Below are 25,547 nucleotides of genomic sequence, written 5' to 3' on the forward strand. Positions count from 1 at the left end.
CTTTTTTGCACTGTTCTAAATATTTTATATATATATTCTGAATACTACTCTTTTATCAGATATATGACTTGCAAATATTTTCTCCCAATTGGTGGGTTTACTTTTTACTTTCTTGATGATATCCTTTGATATACAAAAGCTTTCACTTTTGATGAAATCCAATTTATTATTTTTTGTCACGTTTTTGTTGTCATAACTGAGAAACAATTGCCTAGGTCACAGAGATTTATGTCTATTTTTTCTAAGAGTTTTATAGTTTTATCTCTTATAATTAGGTCTGTGATCCATTTTAAATTAATTTTTGTGTATGGTGTGAAGTAGGGGTTCAACTTCATATGGATATCCTGTTATCCCAGCATTATTTGTTTAAAAGACTATTCTTCCCCAATTAAATTGTCTTGGCATTCTTGTCAAAAATCAATTGATGAGTGGCACTTGGGTGGTTCAGTTGGTTGAGTGTCCAACTTCAGCTCAGGTCATGATCTCACAGTTCATGAGTTCAAGCCCTGCATAGGGCTCTCTTCTGTCAGCACAGAGCCTGCTTCAGATCCTCTGTCCCTCCCTCTCTCTCTGCCCCTCTCCCATTCATTCTCTCTCACACACAAAATAAATAAATAAATAAACTTTAAAAAATCCATTGACCATAAATATAAGGGTTTATTTCTGGACTTTCAACTCTATTCTGTAGATCTATATGTCTATTGTTATGCCAGTAACATACTGTCTTGATTACTGTAGCTTTTAAATAAGTTTTCAAATAACTGTTATTTTTCAAGGTTTTTTGTTGTTGTTGTTTTGTTTTGTTTTGCTATTCTGGGTCCTTTGCTTTTCTCTATGAATTTTAGATTGCATTGTCAATTTCTATCAAAAAAGGCAGCTGGAATCTCAATAGGGATTACACTACGTTGATCAATTTGGAAAAATGTACCATCATGACAAAATTAAGACTTCCAATTCATGAACAGGAAATGTCTTTCCATGTATTTAAGTCTAATTTCTTTCAACAATTTGAACTTCTCTTGTTAAGTATTTTGTTACTTTATTATTTTTCACTGTAGTAAAATACATATAACATAAAATTTACCATCTTAACCATTCTTAAGTATTTGCTACAGTAATGTTAAATGCATTAACATTGTTGTGCAACCAATCTTCAGAACTCTTTTCATCTTGTAGAACTCTATACCAATTAAACAACTAATTCCCCCCTCCCCCCCAGCTTAGTCCCTGCCAACCACCATCCTACTTTCTTTCTTTACAAATTTGACTACAGTTGGTACCACTTATAAGTGGAATCATACAGTGTCCTTTTGTGGATGACTTATTTCATTTAGCATAATGTCTTCAAGGTCCATTCATATTGGAGCATGTATCAGAATTTCCTTCCTTTTTAAGGCTGAGTACTACTGCGTTACATGTATTATTTTGTTCTGTTTGGTGCTACTACAAATAGAATTATTTTCCTACCTTCATTTTCAGATTGGTTAATTGCTAATGGAAATACAATTGTTTTTGTATATTGCTCTTGGACTCTGTGCCTTCCTGAACTCATTTATTAGTTCCCATAGTTTTAATATGGATTCCTTAAGATTTTCTAATCATGTGAACTATGAGTAGAGAAAGTAGTTTTACTTTTTCCTTTCCAACCTGAATGCTTTTTACTTCTTTTTCTTGCCTAATGGCACCCTGACTAGAACCTCCAATATGATGTTCAACAGAAGTGGTGAGAGTTGACATCCTTGTCTTATTCCTGATCTTAGGGGGAAAGCATTCAGTCTTTTACCATTAATTATTATGTTAGCAGTGGGTTTTTTTTTTTTTTACAGATGTTCTTTATCAGCTTGAGGAAGTCCCCTTCTATACCTAGTTTCTTAAGTATTTTTATAGTGTGTTGAATTTTGTCAAATGATTTTTCTGAGTCTATTGAAATGATCATGTGGTTTTGGTTTTCTTATTATGTTAATTTGATGTATTATATTGATTATAGTAAGTTGAATCCAACATATTCTTGCATTCCTGGACAAATTCAACTTGGTCATGAGGATTTGTTAATTTTATTTCATTTTTTTTTCTTTCTGTTCCTCAGATAATCTCAATTAACCTAAGTTTGCTGACTCTTTCTTCTGACTGTTCAAGTCTGCTGTTGAGCCCCTCTAGTTAATCACTAAAATACATGTCCCAAAGTTCAAGCTCATGTAATACATTTATTGGTGAGCCTGGTGTGTCTTCATTAAACACTTGCTTTTTTTCCTCCTCACACAATTCTAACAAGCTTATTTATCTGTTTCTAATGCATAGAATCAAAAAAAGAGGCTAGTCAAAATTATGCAAGCAGGCGTTCCTGGGTGTCTCAGCAGGTTAGGCATCCAACTCTTGACTTTGGCTCAGGTCAAGATCCCAGAGTCATGGGATCAAGTGCTGCATCAGGCTCTATGCTGAGTGTGGAGTCTACTTAAGATTCTCTCCCTCAGTATTACTCGGCAGTCAAAAAGAATGAAATCTTGCCATTTGCAACTACATGGATGGAACTGGAAGGTATTATGCTAAGTGAAATCAGTCAGTCAGGGAAAGACAAAAATCATATGACTTCACTCATATGAGGACTTTAAGAGATAAAACAGATGAACATAAGGGAAGGGAAACAAAAATAATATAAAAACAGGGAGGGGGACAAAACAGAAGAGACTTATAAATACGGAGAACAAACCAGGGGTTACTGAGGGGTTGTGGGGGGGATGGGCTAAATGGGTAAGGGGCACTAAGGAATCTACTCCTGAAATCATTGTTGCACTATATGCTAACTAATTGGGATGTAAATTTAAGAAAATAAAAAATAAAACTAAAAAAAAAAAAAGATTCTCTCCCTCTCTCTCTCTCTCCCTCCCCCCTCTGCCCCTCTGCCCCTCTGCCCCTCTCCCCTGCTCATGCACACTCTCTCTCTCAAATTAAAAAAAAAAATTATGGAAGCAGCCAAGTGTCCATCAATGGATGTGAGATATCCATGAATGAAGATGTGAGATATATATATATACACACACGAGATATATATATACACACACACACACATATATATACACACACACAATGGAATATTATTTGGCCATTAAAAAGAATGAAACCTTGTTATTTGCAACAACATGGATCCAGAGAGTATAATGCTAAGTGAAATAAGCCAGAGAAAGACAAATACCATATGATTTCACTCATATATAGAATTTAAGAGACAAAACAAACAAACAGTAAAGGAAAAAAGAAAGAGAGAGAGATAAACCAAAAACAAAAAATACAAAACAAAACAAAAAAACAGGCTTTTAGCTATACAGAATAAACAGATGGTTACCAGTAGGGAGGTAGGTGGGTGGGTGAAATAGGTGATGGGGATTAAGAGTACATTTATTATGATGAGCACTGAGTAATGCATAAAACTATTGAATCCCTATATTATACACCTGAAAATAATATAACACTGTATGTTAACTACACTGGAATTAAAATTAAATTAAATTTTTAAAAAGAGGCTAGTTAGAGACTATTCACCTGTTAAAAAAAGAAATGACAGGAAAACTATAAGAAACAAATATCTAATAATCTAACAGCAAGAAGTCAGACCACTTAGCCTAATAAAAAAACTGTACTTCATATTTAAACAGCTTCTGGGAGGTTTTCAGTATTGAAGTACATAGTTGATGTTCATAATAAAGATCTCAAGCCAATGACCAAAGGTTATATGTATGTTTAGTAGCAGAGACATCTGCTTAGGAAAGTAGGGAAACAAACTTTTAAAAATAAAGCAAGTTTTAGCATTCAAGGGAGTTTCACTTATATGAAACATCAAATTCAGGTCTCTCAAAAAGTGGTGAAATATTAAAGTATTCCTCTGGATTATAAACATAGATATAGAAAAAATAAAAGTAAAAATAAATAAGTAAATATAGATATGTAACTACAAATTATATATCTATTTTAACTAAATCTGCAGATTTTGTTGCACAAACTGATAAATAAGGAAATGAAATTTTGTAGGAGGAATTGGGCTTCTTTTGCTGGATTCTATGATGGAAAAAGACTCAAGTTACCCAGTTCAATCTCTCCCTGAAATGCAGGAATCTTCTAAAATTCATGTAAAGTCATAATTCCAGCTTATGCTTGAACACTTTCAGGGATTGTGGGAATGATGGCAGTTGATTTTTCCAGGTAAACATTTCCATTATTGGCTAGCTAGTCAGAAAGATTTTCCTACACTTAGTTGACACCTCCTGCTCTGTAAATTCCTTGTTCTACATCTAGTTTTAGGATCAACACAAAGTAATTTTACTTCTACCTCCTTTTCCTCATTCAGATGCTGACCCTTTAAATATCTGAACACAGCTATCACTGCTTCCTTGGTCTCTTCTCTAAGCTACCCATGTCATTTCTCTTAACTATTTTTTAGGTAACATATTTCCAGAAGCCTCAAAATATCATGCAGCTCCTTCTGCATAGTTTCAAGTTTAATATCATTTTTTTTTAATTTTTAAAAATATTTTTATTTATTTTTGTTTTTTTTTTTAATATGAAATTTATTGTCAAATTGGTTTCCATACAACACCCAGTGCTCATCCCAACAGGTGCCCTCCTCAATACCCAATCACCCACCCACCCCTTCCTCCCACCCCCCATAAACCCTCAGTTTGTTCTCAGTTTTTAGGAGTCTCTTATGTTTTGGCTACCTCCCTCTCTAACCATTTTTTTTTCTTCCCCTCCCCCATGGTCTTCTGTTAAGTTTCTCAGGATCCACACAGGAGTGAAAACATATGGAATCTGTCCTTCTCTGTATGACATTTCACTTAGCATAAGTATCATTTTCTTAAAGAATAACATCCATAAGTGGAAACATCGACCTATTATGTCTTGACTAAAGTAGTATAGGCTAGGACCATCACCTCCCTGTAACTGTACACTGTATATATTCCATTAATGCAACTTAGCATTTTTCCAAAAACCATATCACAATCTTAGCTGCCATATGGAAGTATCACCTAAGCTGTCTTTTACTTAATTTTTTTTAAGTTTATTTTATTTATTTTGAGGGGGAGGGGCAGAGAGAGGGAGACAGAGAATCCTAAGCAGGATCCACGCAAAGCCCGATATGCAGGGCTCGATCTCATGAACCGTGAGATCATGACTTGAGCAGAAATCAAGATGCTTAACTGACTGAACTACCCAGGTGCCCAAAAATTGTCTTTTAAAGACAAGGAGAGGGGCAACTGGGTGGCTCATTTGGTTGAGCATCTGACTTCGGCTCAGGTCATGATCTCGCAGTTTGTGGGTTTGAGCCCCATGTTGAGCTCTATGCTGACAGCTCAGAGCCTGGAGCCTGCTTCAGATTCTGTGTCTCCCTCTCTCTCTGCCCCTTCCTTACTTGCACTCTGTCTCTCTCTCTCTCTCTCTCTCTCTCTCTCTCTCTCTCTCTCTGTCTCTCAAAAAAAAACAAAAACAAAAACATTAAAATAATTTTTAAAGACAAGCAGAAATTCATCATTCAAAGCAAAAGGAGCAACATTTGAAAAGTCACAGAGGCATAAGAGAAACATCAAATTCTACAAAATGCAAAAACTTGTGATTTTTCATTTGCATATTTCCTTTTAACTGACTAATGATGCTAAGTTCAGTGCATAGTTCAACTTCACAATTTGAGTCCAATGTAATTACTGATGATAACCTTCTGATTACCTACAATTGCTGCAAATATTTGATCTTTTTACCCTGATTCTTTGAACATAAGTGGACTTCTAGTTCATAAAACCACATACACTAAAATAGATAAAATATTGTGAGATTTAACCAAATTAAGTTAGAATTTATAGAGATTGTCAAGGTACTTTACCTATTTAATAGATATTCTTTCTTGAATCTGTTGGGCAGTGCCAGCTTCTGGATCCTTTTGGATGGCTGGCTAAACAGTGCAGCAGAAGGGATCTCCCAGATTATAGACTCTCTACCACAGCTGTAGTAATATTGAGCCCTGAAAGTTGTAGAAGAGAAAAGAACTGAGTGAAGTGAATATGAATTAGACTTATCATAATAATTTTTAACACTAACCTCCAGCTCTAGGCCTAGGAGCAAGTATGATAGTTTACCCCTTTACTGCTGAGCCATTTTCCACATAGGAAGAAATCAGAAATAGTTGCAGCCATCAAGTTTCAGCTGGCTTCTAATATCCTATTCCAAAACAGATTAACTTTCTGTAATAAATAACTGCATCTTCTAAATTCTTTTTTTTAATGTTTGTTATTTATTTTAGAGAAAGAGATAGAGCATGAGGGGGAGAGGGGCAGAGAGAGAGGGAGACACAGAATCCGAAGCAGGCTCCAGGCTCCGAGCTGTCATCACAGAGCCTGATGAGGGGCTTAAACCCACAAACTGTGAGATCATGACCTGAGTGAAAGTTGGACACCTAACTAACTGAGGCACCCAGGCGTCCCAAATTGCATCTTCTAAATAAACCAAAAAATACACTAGTGAGAGGAGGAAATTTACTACTTTTAAAACCAAATACTTTCTTAGTCTCTTATAGACAATCACTAGAGATTGGACAGATAGTAAGTGAAAGGAAAATAAAAGAATATATGAACAACTTTATGCCAACACATTTTAAAACTGAAAGATACACATTACCAATGCTCATTCAGAAAAATATAATCTTAATAGCCCTTGTCAAGAGTTTAACTAAGCCCCTCCATGGTACTCCTGCCTCAGCACCCATTTTGTTTGGCCAAGCAGCCTCTAGGGACCTTAAAATGATACAGGCCCCTCTCACAAGCACATGCCCTAGATAACAGTCCACAGAGGCATAAGTAAATATACATTCCTGATAGGACTTCAGCAACAGTCCTCGTCACCTGACCCTCAATGCCTTCCTTTTATGCATCCGTCCAGTATGACTCCCAAGGAGCCTACCAACACCCTGCTCTTTTGGTTTGAATTGATGAATCTGACCTTTGCCTGGGAAACCCAAAGCACTCCACCTACAGGTTCTAATAAGACATGTGCCCCAGGTCCTGCCTCTCTCTGCCCTCTGTCCTAACCTGCCCATGTGACTCCTTGAGGCATGCTGGGTACTTCTTCTAGGATCTGTGAGTAATAAGCTTCTTTATTTCAAATTCTGTTATGATCTGTTGTTGAACTGTGACCCCATGCTCCACTTAACAAGTGTTAATTTGACAAATTTATAACAGCCCTATAACTATTACGTGAATTGAATTTATAATTAAAAACCATCCTACTCAAAAGCTCCAGACGCAGATGATTTCACTGTGGATTCTATGAAATACATAAACAAGAAATGCCAATTTTATATATTTTCCAATTGATTCTATGAAGACAGCATTACCAAAAATGAGTAAAGACATTCATTACAAGAAAAAACATTACCACAAAGACACTACAAGAAAAATACAGAATAATCCCCCTCATAAACATAGATGCAAAAATTCCAAAGTTTTATTGGAAGACAGACATGTTCAGTTTATATAAAATCTGTGGCTGCTTCCTACTACAGTAGTGGAGTTGGGTAGTTGAAACAGAGACTTTATGGTCAAATTTACTATCTGCCCTCTTCCAGAAAAAGTTTGCTGACTTTTGACTAAAGTTGTATCTCAAAAAGAGAAAAGTGGACACATCAATTATCTTGGAAACCAAACTTCAGGTAAATAATGGTATCTTCAACTTTTTCTTGTTACTTTAACCTCCCTCACTACTTGAGTCCATTCCCTCCCTTGAGTCTTTGAGTCTTCCCTCAAAGAGCCAACCAACAGAAAGCCTGGTCATTCAACAAATATGCATTAAAAACAAACTGGCAATGGGTATCAAAAGCCTTAACAATATTCTAACCTTCACATGTAGTAATTAATTAATGGTAATCAAGCCCACGGGTGGTATACAAAATCCACGAAAAGTTGCATGTATAAATAGTTCATGTACAACAATGTTATATATGGTACATACCCTGCTGTAATACTACCACTTTATTAAAAACTCAAAATCCTGGTAATCTAAAACATTATACAGTATAATACAAGTTTATAATGGCTAATATTAATCTTGCTCTGGAAAAGTTTTACTGTAGAATCAGATTAGGAAATACATAGAATCCTTAATCCTCAATAATTTTCTACTATAGTTTGGACAATTTATCATTTTCAGATAAAACGGCTAGATTCTGTGTCATTTTCCCTATGGACTCCTGCTAATGTAACCTGATAGCACACAAACACTAACTAACCTGTTAGGTACATATCGGTGGGAGACTTCCTTGGGATGGGCAAGGTCCTCAAGTCTTTTGGTCAGCTGAGCCTTCAAAGCAAACTGGGAAACAGGGCGAATAGGATCTTGATTCCCCCAAAACAGTTTTCTATTAAAAAGCAGAAAATCAAATAGTATGGAATTCACTACTAATGGATATCTTAGAAACGGCTCTTGGTGGCTTCTATACTGATGTTGCTTCACTTCCAGAACTATCTTGATTACAGAATGTAACAGTTTCCAGGCATCAGAAACAGATCAACTATTTATGGTAGTTAAAATAAGATTGTTTTACCTCCTGTCCTAAAACGTGGTGACCAAAAATTAGAAAGAGTTCTGTTTCTGCCATCGTATAATTAACACTGTAATTTATAATCAGGTCAACATAAAATGGGCATGCCATCTATCTCCATTGAGCTTCCATTGTGGGTGAAGCCCTGTACCAGGAAATCAGAAAACAAAATAGTATCCGGGTAATATTAATAGCTTCCATTTCTGAAATACTGTGGGCCAGGCAGTGAGCTAAATGTTTACTGACATTAGATTTTTTAGTCTGTAAAATAGGCATGATTACTGTGCAGAGGGGGAAAAGAAAAGGAGAATCGGTGTGGAATTCACCTGAAAGGCTTAAGGAAGAAAGTGAAAGGCACAGATTGCCAGAAATGAGGCATGCTCCATGTTGGGGTAACCATGAGAAATGGGAATAATCAAATGTTGATCAAAGCATGTTTAGACAGTATTGGTCAAGACAATGTTTGGACAGAAGCAGAAGTCATGCTGGGAAATAATTAAGTAGCATTGCTGCAGTGGGTGGGCAGGCAGAAGGAGACCCTAAAAGCCCCACCAAGGAGTCAGAAGAAGGTGCCTCGGTAACCTAACTTTGCACATAACTAAAATTGCCAATTAATTGAGCTTATCTATTTAGAAGGCCCTGTTTTTGGGTGGCTCAGTCAGTTAAGCATCCTACTCTTGATTTCAGCCCAGGTCATGATCTCATGGTTCGTGGGTTCGAGACCCGTGTTGGGCTCTGCACTGTGTCAGCATGATGCCTGCTTGGAATTCTCTTTCCCTCGCTCTCTGCCCCTCCCCCACTCATGCACACGTGCACACATGCACATGCTTGTGCTCTCTTTCTCAAAATAAGTAAAAACTTAAAAAATAAAACATAAGGCTCTGTTTTTTAACTTTGTCAATACTTTTGTACACAATATTTATTTCTCTTCTTTGTAAGCATTAGCCAGAGTCACCATTAGAAATATTAATCAATGAATTAATATCCCCATCCCCTACATTCTGTGGATTCCATTTCCTAAATATGGCTTAAATGTATCCATTTCTCCTTATCCTCGTGGCTGCTTTCCTTGTCCAGATCCCATCATCCCCACTCCTTTGTCCACACCCCTGCAAGAGTGGTCTTCTAAACTCCAATTTGATCAAGTCACCTCCTTGTTTAAGACTCTAAAGGTTTCCACTGACTTTACAGTGGAGTCCCAGCTCCTTACTATGGCTTACAAGGTCTTCCACAGTTTTGACAAAGAGTGCCTGCCTCTCCAGCCTGTATGTTCATCCAAAGGAGGGAACATGACTTAATCTTTTGGAGCTATCCCACTAGGATAGTTTAGTGCTGTATATGACAGGTGTTCCATTATAGTTTGATGAATGAAAGAATGGTGAAAACTGGGGACTCACTTGATGGTAATGTGAAACAGGGTGGAGAGGAGAGAATGACTGCAGGGAGAAGAGGCTACAGCAGAAGTTGGGGCCTCAGGTGATGAGGGCCACAGTGGGAGTGACATTGGGGAAGACAGTAACTATGCTTCCAAAAGAGAAGATTTGGTGGATAGAGGTAAGAGCACCATGGAATGGGAGAGGAAGATTGCAAGACAAGTTGCATCAAATATTATAAGAAAGTGTTAAATATAACTTAGACATCAAGAATGGAAACTGAAGAAAAACAAAAACAAAAACAAAAGACAATAGGACTTGGCCAGGAGGGTATCAGTGGTAATAGAAAAAGTGAGGAGCATCTTAGGGGTAAATACCAAAGCTCTGGTGAGAAAGGCTAAGGGAGTCGGGGATTAGGAAGCAAAGGTGACATATATAAATTGACCCTTGAACAATGAGGGGTTAGGGGCACAACCCCCATGCAGCTGAAAAATCTGCATACAACTTTTGACTTTCCAAACAACTTAACTGCTAATAGCCCACTGTTGACCAGAAACCTTACTGGTAACATACATAGTCAATGAACACATACTTTGTATATGTATTATATGTTGTATTCTTACAATAAAGTAAGCTAGAGAGAAGAAAATGTTATTAAGAAAATCATATGGAGGGGCGCTGGGTGGCTCAGTCAGTTAAGCATCCAACTTCAGCTTGGGTCATGATCTCGCGGTTGGTGAGTTCGAGCCCCACATAGGGCTCTGTGCTGACAGCTCAGAGCCTGTAGCCTACTTCGGATTCTGTGTCTCCCTCTCTCTCTGCCCCTCCCCTGCCTCTCTCAAAAATAAATAAACATTAAAAAATTTTTAAAAAGGAAAATGATAAGGAAGAGAAAATATTTTACAGTAATTTTATAGTATGTATCAAAAAAAAATCTGGGTACCAGTTCAAACCTGTGTCGTTCAATGTTAATGTGTGTATATTGGTTTTGTATTCACTGTTTCAAATTCAAAGCAAAAGGTATTTTAGACACAGCAATTAAACCAGGCTCATAATATATAGTCCTCATGATGCCTCCCAGGAACCGAAACCTTATGAGATCATTATCTGCTTGAAACCTTGGCCATTAAAAACTAGAAAACACATAGTATGAACTAAAAGCATTGAGAATTATGTAAAACGCAGGAGATCTGGTTCAAAGTAAGCTGGAAGAGAAGGATCAGTGGGAAAAGAAAGAGCAGAGACTGTACAGTGGAGAAAAACGTGGACACAATGTTTATCAGAAGGTAGAGAGAATAACCAAATGTCAAAGTAACATATTATGCAGATGACTCTTCACTCTACTCTGACAGCATTTAAAAATCACTTATGTTGGGGTGCCTGGGTGGCTTGGTCAGTTAAGCGTCCGACTTCAGCTCAGGTCATCTCACGGTCCGTGAGTTCGAGCCCTGCGTCGGGCTCTGTGCTGACAGCTCAGAGCCTGGAGCCTGTTTCAGATTCTGTGTCTCCCTCTCTCTCTCTGACCCTCCCCCATTCATGCTCTGTCTCTCTCTGTCTCAAAAATAAATAAACGTTAAAAAAAATTTAAAAAAAAATCACTTATGTTTAGCTGTTACATAGCTAATAAAACCAAGGAAATAGTGTTTAATCTTCTATGGTCCATGATGAGGACTTGACCCCAGAGCATAGAATTCTTATCCATATCATACCTGTTTGATGGATCTATGAAATATAACAAAAATCTGGCACAATTACAACCCTAGAATTCTAGAATAAGGGACCTAGAATGGGTTCTGGAGAATTCTGTGTTCAGTCATCCTTTTCTGAACAGCTAAATCTCTAGTCTTACCTATTTCCAGAGTCAGAAAACACAAAACAGCTTTCATTGGTCTATTTCCAGAGTGTGATTGTTCTGAAATTCTTATAATTTCTCCTATTATAACAAATATTTATTTAGCTTTCATCCGTATAAACTGCTTTATGTACTTGAAGATTTATGAGTTGGTCTCTAATCTTTCTTTGTCAGTCTGGTCAACCACAAATTCTTTAAATGTATCCTCAAAGGTTCCACTTTTCTTTTAATAATTTTCTTCCTTGGCTTTTGAGGCCCTCTCTGTCCTGATTCATTTCCCCCCTCTCTCTCTCTTTCTCTATCTCTCTCCCTCTCCCTCTCCCTCTTCCAGTTTTATTGGGAAATAATTGGCATACATCAATGTATAAGATTAAGGTATACAGCATGTACTGTGAAATGATTACAATAGGTTCAGCTAACATCTGTCTTCTAATTCTCTAGCCTACTCCTTCTCAGTTTCCTTAGGCAGTATCTCTTTGGCAATTTAAACAATGGCATGTGCCCCAGGGTTCCCTCTTCCTCAATATTAAAAAAAAATAATAATACATCACTAAATACTGATGTTTCCAAAATAGTATCTCCAAGAATTCTCAAGTATTCTCCTGAGTGTTAAATCTACACTTCCAAATACTTACTGAATGTCTCAAAAGCATCCCACATGACTAAGTCTACCTTCCTCCCAAACCTGCCCCCGTCTTGTGCTTCCTTTTGCAGTTGTAATAGCATTTTCCACTTTGTTTCTAAAAGCAGAAACCTAAAGGGGCACCTGGGTGGCTCAGTCGATTAAGTGACTGACTCTTGGTTGCAGCTCAGATCATGATCTCAGGATTCCTGAGCTTGAGCCCCATATCAGGCTATGTGCTGACAGTGTGGAGCCTGCTTGAGATTCTCTCTCTCTCTCTCTCTCTCTCTCTCTCTCTCTCTCTCTCTCAATCTCTCTCTCTCTCTCTCTCTCTCTCTCTCTCTGCTTCTCCCCAGCTTGCATGCACACACATACTCTCTCTCTCAAAATAAATAAAAATTAAAAAAATAAAAATAAAAACAGAAACCTAGAAATCATATTTGACTCCTCCTCTCCCTCAGGTTCTTCATTTGTCACTAAGTCCTGCCCATCTTTATCTTGACTTTAACCTTTCTTGTAACCTTAAAAGCCACTCTCTTAGGACAAGCCTTCATTATTTGTCTCCTACATTTTGTAATAGCCTCAAATAAATCTTCCTGGCTCTAATTCTCCATGCCATCAAAGGGACCACATCTTTCTAAAACAGCCATTGTGATATAATGTAAGTAAATGGATTCTGTGGGCTATGAACATAGATTCAAATCCCAATTTGGGTACCCCCAAGCTGGGTTACTTAGCTTTTCTAAGCTCAATTGTCTAATTAAATCACTCCTTCAAATTTTTTTAATGGAAAAGGAGCAGGTTGGAGAGAAGTGTTCTAAGATTACTAACAGTTCTAGCAATATTCATTAACACATCTCTTATCAGTGCATGCCTCTCATCAATGTATATGAGTATGTACCCGTCCATGAAAAAGAGAGTATTTAAGCATGTTATATTCTTAATGTTTAAAAACAAGCCTTTTAAAAATGAAAATGTTAGATTATAGCAAAGTTGCAGGATACAACATTAATACACAAATTCTACTGATTTCTTATACACCAACAATGAAAAATTGGAATTTAAAATTTAAAACATAACACTATTTACATTAGCAGCAGAAAAAAAATGAAATACATAGGTATAAATCCAACAATACATGTATAAGATTCATATAAAGAAAACTATAAAACTCTGGTGAAAGAAATCAAAGAAGAACTAAATAAATGGAGAGTCCATGTTCGTAGGTGGAAAGACTCAATATTATCAAGATGTCAGTTCTTTCCAACCTGGTCATCAGATCCAGTGCAATCCCAATCAAAATCCCAATGAGTTACTTTGTAGATATTCACAAACTGATTCCAAAGTTTATGTGGAGAGATAAAAGATCCAGAAGAGCCAACACAATATTGAAAAAGAAGAACTAAATCAGAGGATTGCTACTACCTGACTTCAGTAGTAGTAATCAGTAGTAATCAGCCACAGTAATCAGACAATCATATTGGTGAAAGAATAGAAAAATAGATCAATGCAAAAAGAGAGATCCCAGAAATAGATCCACACAAATACAGTCAGCTAACCTTTGACAAAGGATTGAAGGCTATACAATAGACAAAAGACAGTCTTTTCAGCAAATGGTGCTAAAAAAATGGACATCCACATACCAAAAAAAAAAATCTAGAAACATACCTTACACCTATCACAAAAATTAACTTGAAATGTATCTTAGATATAAATGTAAATGCAAAACTATAAAATTCTAGAAGGTAACATAAGAGAAAATCTAGGTCATCTTAGATTTAGCAATGCATTTTAAAATACAAGCAAAACATGATCCATGAGAGAAAAAATTGATAATCTGGACTTCATTAAAATTAAAAACTTTTGCTTTACAGAAGACACTGATAAGAGAATGAAAAGATGAGCCACAGACTAGGAGAAAATATTTGCAAGGCACATATCTGATGTCCTAATCTATTCAGGTTACTACACCAATACCATAGATAGGGTGGCTTATAAACAACAGAAGTCTATTCCTCACAATTCTGGGGGTTTGAAAATCCAAGATCAAAGCATCAGCAGATTTGGTGCCTGGTGAAGACATGGTCTCTGGTTTATAGCCAGGCATGTTGTTGCTGTGTTCCCACATTGCTGAAGGGGTAAGGAGTTCTTTGAAGTCTCTTTTATAAGGACATTAATCCCATTCATGCATATGCCATCCTCATGATTTAATCACCTTCAGAAGGCCTTACCTTCTAATACCATCACACTGGGGATTAGGTTTCAATATATGAATTTTATGAATTCAATATATGAATTATTCATATGAATATATGAATTCAATATATGAATATATAGCATCTGATAAAGGATTGATATTGAAAATATACAAAGAACTGTTACATTTCAACAATAAGAAAACAAATAACCCAATTAAAAAGTGGGCAAAAGAGCTCAACACACACTTCATCAAAGAAGATACACAGATGGTAAATAAGCAAGTGAAATATGCTCAGCATCATGTCATTAGAGACTTACAAATTAAAACAATGAGAAAGATACCACTACACACATTTAGAATGGCTAAAATACAAACACCAAATGCCCAGTAAGGATGTGGAAGGAACAACAGGAAGTATTATTCATTGAAGGTGGGATTGGCAGAAACTTTAGAAGATGTTTGGCAATTTCTTACAAATCTAAACATATTCTTACCATATGATCCAGAAATTGCATTCCTAGGTGTTTACCCAAACAAGTTAAAAATTTTTATCTACATGAAAACCTGCATATCATGATAATGTTTAGAGCATCTTTATTCATAATTGCCAAAAATTGGACGGAAATAACACATCCTTCAATAGATGAATGGATAATCAAATTAGTGCTAAAAAGAAATGAGTTATTAAGCAATGAAAAGACATGGAGGAATCTTAAATGCACATTAAGTGAAAGAAGTCAATCTGGAAAGGTTATGTACCATATCATTTTAACTATGCCATTCTGGAAAAGGCAAAACTATACATACAGTAAAAAAAAAAAAAAAAAAAAAAAATCAGTGGTTTCCAGGATTTTGGAAAGGGGGCACAGAAGGAAAGAGATGAATAGGTAGAATACAGATAATTTTTAGGGCAGTGAAACTATTTTACATAATACTGTAATGGTGAACACATGACATGCATTTGTCAAAGTCCACAGAACTGTATAACACACAACATTGAACCCTAATGTAAACTATAGGCTTTAGTGTATGTCAATATTTCTTCATCAGTTGTAACAAATGTACCACACTAACACCAGATGCTAATATGGTAAACAAGAGGAGTGGGTAGTAATACAGAAACTCTGTGTACTTTTGGCCAATTTTTCTGTAAACCTAAAATTGCTTTAAAAATAATATGTATTATTTTTTCTTTTAAGCAATAAAAGATGAGGAAAAAAGGAAAAAAATTAAGGCTTTACTCAGGAGCCAAAGAAGAAAAGGGGAAGTCCTGTGGCCAAGGATAGGAGGACAGTGGGTCCAATCGGCTGGAAATTCAGAGAACAGGTGTTCTCTAGGCAAAGGCTTAGAGACAGCGTGTTAGGAGCAGCAAAGTTGAACCCAAAGGATGAACACAAGATTTTCAAAGTGTTTTTCAAATCTGTATGCTTATTAGAATTATCTGGGAAGCTTTTAATGCTCCCGATGCATGGGCTGCACCCTAGACAGAGTAAATTAGGATTTCTGGGGATGGGGCCCAGGCATCAGTGCTTTATATGTCCCCAGGTGATTCTATGTGCAGACAAATTTGAGAACTACTGACTTAGGGTTAGCCTTCCATATGTTGACTTAACTGAGGGGAGGATACTGGTTCAGTGGATTCAGCTGAGCAGAGAGGTGACTAAACCTAGGATACAAAGTTAGTGGGCAAGTAAGAATAATACTTACCTATCTAATGTAAGGAACACACTCATCACAAACAAGACTATGTAATGTTGTCTTACCTATCTGGGGTTCCCCATTGTTTTTTAGGCCTAGAAAGGTCTTGGATTCTCTTCCTAGAAAAAAAACTAACAAATACCAGCTGATTAATTCAGAGAAAATGCTTAACAAACATGGTTATATTAGATGACTCCTACTCAAACAAATCCCATCTTAGGGGGAAAAAACCCAAAGCACTATATGATGTGATCTGAAGAGTACCGAAAGCTCAAAGTATTCAAAAATATTGTGGACCCAAAATTCTCTCTCCTAGAATCATGGCTAATATAATACATACTGGAACAAAGACAATAAATCTGCAATAAAACCAAGAGCATATTGTCTCCAGAAGACCCCAGATAAAACGCACACTTAATGGGAAAAACCCTCAATTCTCATATTAAGTTAATTTGTAAATGGCTTGATGGCACTGGATTCTGAAGAGATCATACAGATAAATTTCAGAGAGAATATCTGGCTTTGGGAAAACTATGAAATAGGCAAAGTATACTTTGAGTACCACTCAACCCTTTTTCTTCCCTACTCTGCTCCTTTGAACCTTCCCTGATTGTTCTGAATCTACCTATAGCAGAGTTTGTGCTCACCAAGTACCCATGTGTTCCTCCATATTTCCAAGCTTCCCTTCAGTTGTTTACAGCCATGTGAATAGTTATGTCTAATTTTAACAGAAGTGTTCAGTATCAATTCCAGGGCCAATGTGCCTGCTCCATTCCCTTCTTCCCTTTTGCAGTGATTCTGTAAGCCACATATTCTAGATGGTATAGCTAAAAGACAGAAGAGGCCAAGCCATCTCACACTGGACTGTGACAGGAGGGAGAAATAAATGTTTATTGCTTTAAGTCATTGAGAGTTTTGTATCTTATTTGTTACTACAGCATTGCCTATCCTGTGCAGACTAATACACCACCTATGTGTGTAGCTCATATTGTAATTATTTATTCACTTTCTTGGAGTTTGAAGGTCCTAACAAATAACAACACTTTTTTGCCCACAATTAAGAACTAAAAACAGACACAGGAGTCAGATAAATAGAATAAAAATACTTTCTCTATTATTGATTAGATGATACTGAAGACAGTAGTATGTATCCCTGACAATCCTGAATTGAACTTGTCCCCCAAAGCTGCAAGCCTCCCCCCGCAGGGGCTAAGTTTGCTATGTGACAGAGAACAGATCACAAAGATCACTTCCTATTGATAGACAGGTCCCAAAGAAATTGGACCCAGAAGGAACCAGTTCTCTCTTGCTCAATTCCATCAAACAGAAGTTACTTCCATCCCTCTCGGGAGTCTAATTAAGGGATAATAAGGTAAGAGGTCAGGAAAATTACTCAAAGGAAGTACTTCTTGCACAAAAAGTAAAATCATTCTTCCTAAAATTCGCCTGAACTCTTTAACAGACCCTTTTCTTTTTTTTTTAGTTTCAAGTTTTTGTTTAAATTCCAATTAACATACAGTGTAATATTAGTTTCAGGTGTATGATTTAGTGATTCATCACTTACATATAACACCCAGTGCTCATCACAACTGTCCTCCTTAATACCCATCACCCATGTAACCCATCCCCCGGCCCACCTCCCCTCCAGCAATGCTCAGTTTGTTCTCTATAGTTAAGAGTCTGCTTTATGGTTTGCCTCTCTCTCTTTTTCCCCTATATTCATTTGTCTTGTTTCTTAAATTCCACATGAGTGAAATCATATGGTATTTGTCTTTCTCTGACTCACTTATTTCACTTGGCATAATAGTCTCCAGCTCCATCCACATCATTGCAAATGGCAAGATTTCATTCTTTTTGATGGCTGAGAAATATTCCATTGTATAAATATACCACATCTTTTATCCACTCATCAGTCTGTGGACATATGGGCTCTTTCCATAATTTGGCTATTGTTGATAATGCTGCTATAAACATCAGGGTGCATGTATCCCTTCAAACCAGTATTTCTGTAAATACCTAGTAGTGCAATTGCTGGATGGTAGTGTATTTTTAACTTTTTGATAATCCTCCAAACTTTCTTCCAGAGGAGCTGCTCCAGTTTGCATTCCCACCAACAGTTGAAGAGGGTTCTCCTTTCCCTGCCTCCCCAACATCTGTTGTTTCTTGTGTTGTTGATTTTAGCCATTCTGACAGGTGTGAAGTGTTATCTCATTGTACTTTTTGATTTATAGTTCCCTGATGATCAGTGATGTTGAGCATCTTTTAATGTGTCAGCCATTTGGGTATCTTCTTTGAAAAAATGCCTATTCATGTCTTCTCCTCATTTTTTAACTGGGTTATTTGTTTTTTGGGTGTTGAGTTTTATAAGCTTTTTACAGATTTTGGATACTAACCCTTTATCAGATATGTCATTTGCAAATATCTTTTCCCGCTCTGAAGGTAGCCGTTTAGTTTTGTTCGTTGTTTCCTTTGATGTGCAGAATCTTTTGATCTTGATAAAGTCCCAGGAATTCATTTTTGCTTTTGTTTCCCTTGCCTCCAGAGACATCTAGTAAGAAGCTGCTGTGGGCCAATATCAAAGAGGTTACTGCCTGTGTTCTGCTCTGGACTTTTATGGTTTCCTATCTCATATGTAGGTATTTCATGCATTTTTAAATTTATTTTTGTGTATGGTGTAAGAAACTGGCCCAGTTTCATTCTTTTGCATGTTGCTGCCAAGTTTTCCCAACACCATTTGTTGAAGTCGCTGTCTTTTTTCCATTGGATATTCTTTCCTGTTTTGTCAAATATTAGTTGACCATATAGTTGTGGGTCCATTTCTGGGTTTTCTATTTTGTTCCATTGATCTCTGTGTCTGTTTTTGTGCTAGTACCATATACTGTCTTAATCACTAAGGTTTGTAACGAACTTGAAGTCTGGAATTGTGATGCCTCCAGCTTTGCTTTTCTTTTTCAAGATTGTTTTGGCTATTTAGAGTCATTTGTGGTTCCATACAAATTTTAGGATTGTTTGTTCCAGCTGTGTAAAAAATGCTGGTAGTATTTCGATAGGGGTTGCATAAAATGCGTAGATTGCTTTGAGTAGTATAGGCATTTTAACAATATTTGTTTTCCCAATCCATTAGCATGGAATGTTTTCCCATTTTTTGTGTGTCATCTTCAATTTCTTTCATAAGTGTCCTATAGTCTTCAGAGTACAGATCTTTTACCATTTTGGTTAGGTTTATTCCTAGGTATCTTATGGGTTTTGGTGCAATTGTAAATGGGATCAATTCCTTGATTCCTCTTTCTGCTGCTTCATTATGGGTGTATAGAAATGTAACAGAGTTCTGTACATATATTTTGTATTCTGTGACTTCACTGAATTCATGTATCAGTTCTAACAATTTTTGGTGGGGTCTTTTGGGTTTTCTAGAAAATTGTGAAAGTTTGACTTCTTCCTTGCCAATCTGGATGCCTTTTATTTTTTTGTTGTCTGACTGCTGTGGCTAGGACTTCCAGTACTATGTTAAATAACAATGGTGAGAATGGACATCCCTGTCTTGTTCCTGACCTCAGAGGAAAACCTCTCAGTTTTTTCCAATTGAGGATGATATTAGCTGTGGGTCTTTCATATATGGCCTTTATGATGTTGAGGTATGTTCCCTCTATCCCTACTCTGTTGAGGATGTTTATCAAGAATGGATGCTGTATTTTGTCAAATGCTTTTTCTGCATCTACTGAGAGGACTGTATGCTTCTTATTTCTTCTTTTATTAATGTGGTGTTGACTGACTTGCAAATATTGAACATTTTACAACCCAGGAATGAATCCCACTTGATCGTGGTGAGTGATTCTTTTAATGTACTGTTAGATTCTATTTGCTAGTATTGTGTTGAGAATTTCTGCACCCATGTTCTTTAGAGATATTGGCCTGTAGTTCTTTTTTTTCGTGGGGTCTTTGTCTTAAAATAAGCCCTGGCCCTGGTGTCAGGCAGGATTCAGGCCTGACACAGTGAGGGCAAATCCTTATGTGAAACACATGGCCTCCCTCATTAAATGGTGACTGATGCATCATGAAGCTCCTTTCAGGAAAGTGGGGGGAAGCAAGGGGAAAAAACCCTTCAATCAGATTATCTGTTTCCATGTTCCCCTGTCTAATTCATTAGTATTGCTTCAGCCTTTAATTACAACTTATTTGCCCCTTAACACCTTGCCTAGGCTATGCTAGGGGAATAATGTAAGCAGGGATTCAATGCACACAAACCAGGCCACAGTGTTAACAGTGGGACAGTTTCCTTGAGGCCAGTGTGGTCCTGGCAGCAACCAATCTTGGGGACATAGAACACTCAATCCAATAATTCTGCTCATCTAACAAATTATTATTCCAGCATCCATATTGGAGATTCTGGGTTTTTATTATTTTAAAATGAAGTGCCGTGTTCTTACACATGGGCAAGTTATTTAATTCCTTGAGCTTTCAGGAGTGTGCAGTGGGGAGAGGGTTGCAACTTAAAATAGGGTGGTCAAAGAAGGCATTACTGATCAGATTATATTTGAAAAATAACTAGCTATACAGATTTTTCAAGGAAAGATTTTCCCATTCCAATAGTTAATTAGCAAGAGCAAAGGCCCCAGGGAAGAAGCATGCCCCAGAAAAATAATAGGTGATCAGCGTGGTTAGCCTCATCTATAAAGGAAAATAACTATATCCATCTCAAAGGGTTGCATACCTAGCAACTTCTAACCATGGAGTGGGTATTCAATAAACATTAGTTCCTTTTTCCTTTCCCACCCACAACACCTAGTATGAAACTCTGTATGTAGTCAATGCTCGGCCAACGCTGAGTTGAACTGAATTGGTACTTAATTGTTTAAAATGTAAACTTAGTTTAAGTGTCTTATACAGGAAAATCAGTAAACTATCAGTAAGCTTTTATCACTTGAAGAGGTTTCTAGGTAAAATACAGACTTGAAGTTGTAAGAATAGTACCCCACATCCACACTCTTTCCTCTCCAATGTCTAATACTCTGGACCCTTCTAATTTACCCCTTTGCTATTGCAAGCAACCTATCTGCATTTTGTCCCTCAAATTTCTGCTGCTTAATTCAAGAGTTCCCAGCCTGAAGTTCTCAAATACTTAAGGGATCTACAAATACAATAATGGGAGTCCACAACCTTTAGAATATTTCAAAAGGTCAAATGGCATCCTACACTATCCACAGTCAGTACAGGCTACCTCAAATACCCAATTTGTTTCTGAATTATATCATCTCCATGTTACCTCATACTGATAGGAGACTCTGATTAATACTTACATCTGTCCTTAATTAAAAAAAATTACCAAATGTAGTTTGTTTTGTGAGCAATAACAAAAAAAAATCTTTCAAAACATGAGATTATGGTCATGGATAAAGATAACTAAAAGGTATTTTGGTGGTAAAATTTTTGGGATCAGCTATATAATTGATAAGATGCAACCCCCAAGTCATGCCTTTTAATATCTAGAAACAATGAAGATACTGTCCATTGCCAGGAAAAAAAAAAAAATCTACATCCATATTCAACAGAAGAAGGGCTTCATCATGTAAGCACTGCATAAGCCCTGCCGAGAGAGCCTGAGCCAGCTTTCCAGAAAGGGTGGCTAGGTGGAGGAAAAAGAAAGCCAGAGTTGCAGACAAAACATTTTATATACATTAATCTTTTAAAACAAGTTAGCTTCTGGCTTCCATCATCACTTCCAAGCCAAGTTTTCCCTCGCTACCTTTTTCTTCACTAGCTAAATAATGTTTTTTTAATGTGTCACTTTATAGACTGACAGTTTCCTAGTTTATTCCTATAGACACTTTAACTGGGTTGTTACTTCAATTGGAAATAATCTCATTAACATTTGCTTCTTCTGTGTGGAGGTCTAACATCCGTCCTCTTCATTCACTTCTTGTGTATTATGTCACCACAGCTACATCTCTAACCTATCTCTTCATCTTAACACAGGCTTCCCCCATCTTTCATGTCTTGCATTACCTCACAATGTCTAGTCATTGTCCTGTGCAGAAACGAAAGAAAGTGGTTGAAGGATTTTCACGTTTGAAGGCAGATTTTTTTTAAATGAGGATTACATTGCTGTCCCATGTCTTCATTGATTATTAATCTCCTATGGTTTGCCAACAGCTCAGAAAGTTTTTGAAATCCTTACCTTGGGTGCAGAACAATAAATATACCTTAATATAACAATAATTATGGAAATGATTACAGGTCTGAAGTGATTCATACAAACAATTTTCTCAGTCAAAATGCTCTTCTACATTTAACTATGTTGTTTATATTCAGAGAATATTTTCTTTCATAACAATCAGGCACATCATATTTGTTTAACAATAATCTTTTTAGACGATGGGGATATGATTAAGTAATAAAGATAGCACAATTTCCTTATAGGATCAAGCCAAATTAACCAGCCAAACAAAAGCAAGAAGTGGTATAACACCACGAACAAAAATATGTGTTTTAAGTATAAAAACTTATCGGGTATAAACTATTTCACTGTGTGTGTTTAGCCCCAGGAGAGTTTGCTTACCCAGCATACATTTATTTGAAGTAATGTGGTATGTTAAGTGGGCACTTGGTAATACTCAGTAAATGTTAGTTTTTCTACCAGTTCTTCTGAATTTCATTTTCTCTCAGTTAAATCTACTTGATTGTATTTGTCCTATCAACTTCTCATGAGTCTTGTGAGAAAAGAGAAGTTTTTTTTAAATGCAAAGCATTACATAAAGATAAGGTGGTGGTATTTACTGCCTGGACGAGTTGAAAGAAATAAACCCCTAGAAAACATAGCAAATAAGAAATCCAAGAGTTGGGACACCTGGATGGCTCAGACAGTTAAACGTCCAACTCTTGGTTTCAGCTCAGGTCATGATCTCACTGTTTCATGGGTTTGAGCCCCATATTGGGCTCTGTGCTGTCAGCACAAAGCCTGGTTGGGATTCTCTCTCTCTCTCCCTCTCTCTCTGCCCCTCCCCCACTTGTGCTGTCTCTGTCTCTCTCAAAATAAATTAAAAAAAAAAACTTTAAAAATCCAAAAGTCTAAATAATAACAATAAATGTAAATGTTAAACAATAACAATAAATATGAATGATTTAACCCACTTATTAAAAGAATGGATACAAATAAAATTATTATGATTACTGACTTCTCATCTATATGAGCCACTGACATGAATCCTTGATATTTCTCTTTAATGATTCTACTCTGTTACTTCTTCTAGCTCCATCTTAGCCAAACAGAGTAAGCATCGATTGTTCATGAGGTATCTACTTTGTGCACTCTATGTACACTTTCTTTTTTCTATTGATAAATTTCATTAGCTACTGTACTTGAAATAGAGGTGAGGGGATATTGGGATACATTGACCTGGAGCTTCACAAAATCTGTCACAAGATTGTCAATGCAGCATCCCAAGTCCCTTAAAGGTTCAGGCCTAACATGTAACATACACCTAGTATTTAGCAAACAAGTAAAACGCTGAGTGAATCTAAGGAGAGTTCTACATCTCCATCTTCTTCCCCCATCTCACTTCTTAATCACTTTAACCCTCTTGTTTCCTTTTTCTGTGGGAATTAGAAAAGGGCCTTATGACCAAGAAAAAGCACAGGAACCCCCAAGATAGGCTTTCCCTTCAGATGCCCCAGATTGAGTCTGCACCATCAGCTAGTTAGAGTCTGGGAGAATAGTAGTACACCTACAATCTTACCATTTCCTTGCAATGCCAAAGGGACCAGTATCTATAAGAAGAAAAGTAAAAGCAAACATTATATTCAATAAGAATCAAAGACATGATAAAGACAGCATCACAAATCAATACAAAAAGAGACTGTGAAAAATAACTATCTAGGGGAATGGCCAAATTAAATATGTCACAGCATGTACCAAAATAAACCACAGGTAAATCGAAGAGTTAAATACTTTTTTAAAAAGTTGAATTAGAGGACGCCTAGGTGGCTCAGTCATTTAAGCGTCTGACTCTTGATTTTGGCTCAGGTCATGGTCTCAGGTTTGTGGGATTGAGCCTTGTGCACTGTCAGTGCAAAGCCTGCTTGGGATTCTCTCTCTCCCTCTCTCTGCCCTTTCCCCCGCTCTCAAAAATAAACACTTTTTTTTAAAAGTTGAATTAGAGCAAAAGTAAGAGAATATCTATCTATTTAATCACTGGATTTTAATCTCAGTTAAAGGCAACAAAAGATATAGAGGGAAAAGATAAATAGATTAAAATATTTAAAACTTAAAACTTCTGGGTGCCAAAAATTAAAACTTAAAGAGGAAAGGAAAATATTTGGTAACAAGATGACAAAGGGTTATTAAAGTCTTAATACCTGAAGATTATAAAAGTGTAGATGAATACGAAAACACCAAGGTATGTGTCAAAAGTTGAATGGACAAAGGATAGAAACTGAATTAATATAAGAAGACATAAAAACATATATGAAGGCATAAAGACATATAAAGATGTATTTGGTAAGACAAATAAAAGAAAAAGTTCATGTTTACTTGTAATCAAAACAATGTAAGTAAAGGATGAGATTTTTTTTAACTATAAAATTAGCAAAAGAATTTTGCAAAGGATAATGAAATTAGAAGAGTAAGACAAAGGGTGCCTGGATGGCTAGGTCAATTAAGCGTCTGACTCTCAATTTCAGGTCAGGTCATGATATTGCAGTTTTTGAGTTTGAGCCCCAGGTCAGGTTCTGCGCTCCGTGCTGACAGTGTGGAGCCTGTTTGGAATCCTCTCTCTCCCCTTCTCTCTCCGCCCCTCCCCTGCTTATGTTTTTTTTTTTTTTTCTCTCTCTCTCAAAATAAATATATTTATAAAAAAAAGAAGAGCAAAATGAGATGAGTATTTTTGTGTACTGCTGGTAGAAATCTAAACTAGTACACTTTATGAAAAATAATTTGGCAGTATAAGTCAGCAATGTTTATGTCCTTAATCTAATTCTACTTGTAGAAATGTACCCTAAAGAAATCATTCCAAGTGCAGGCAAAAATGGATGCACAAACGTGTTCATTGCATTATCAGTGGAAAATTGGGTCCACCTGAAATGTTCAAAACAGAAGAAATGGTAAAGCAAATTAAAAATCATGTTTAGTTTTTTTCTAAATGTGGGAAAATGTAGGCGATCATACAGGCCAAGCTATGTAAAGGCCTATTATAATAGGCCACAGAAGGACAGATTGTTCCAGTTTCTTCTTG

General features: G+C 36.6%; 1 protein-coding gene across 4 annotated transcripts in view; it reads right to left on the reverse strand.

The window, feature by feature from the left end:
• THEGL (theg spermatid protein like) overlaps positions 1-25,547 on the reverse strand; it is a 56,201-nt gene that overhangs the window by 19,368 nt on the left and 11,286 nt on the right. For 2 of the 4 annotated variants that reach the window (XM_045056329.1, XM_045056328.1), the window contains exons 2-5: positions 24,054-24,084; positions 16,386-16,451; positions 8,264-8,392; positions 5,867-6,004 (exon numbers count right to left, since the gene is read on the reverse strand). In XM_045056329.1, coding sequence (XP_044912264.1) covers positions 5,867-6,004; positions 8,264-8,392; positions 16,386-16,451; positions 24,054-24,084 — 364 coding nt within the window. The remainder of the gene's footprint in view (positions 1-5,866; positions 6,005-8,263; positions 8,393-16,385; positions 16,452-24,053; positions 24,085-25,547) is intronic. The other 2 variants (XM_045056330.1, XM_045056331.1) reach the window with 2 other exon arrangements.

The sequence above is a fragment of the Felis catus genome, chromosome B1, assembly GCF_018350175.1.
Source record: "Felis catus isolate Fca126 chromosome B1, F.catus_Fca126_mat1.0, whole genome shotgun sequence".
Classification (NCBI taxonomy): Eukaryota; Metazoa; Chordata; class Mammalia; order Carnivora; family Felidae; genus Felis; species Felis catus.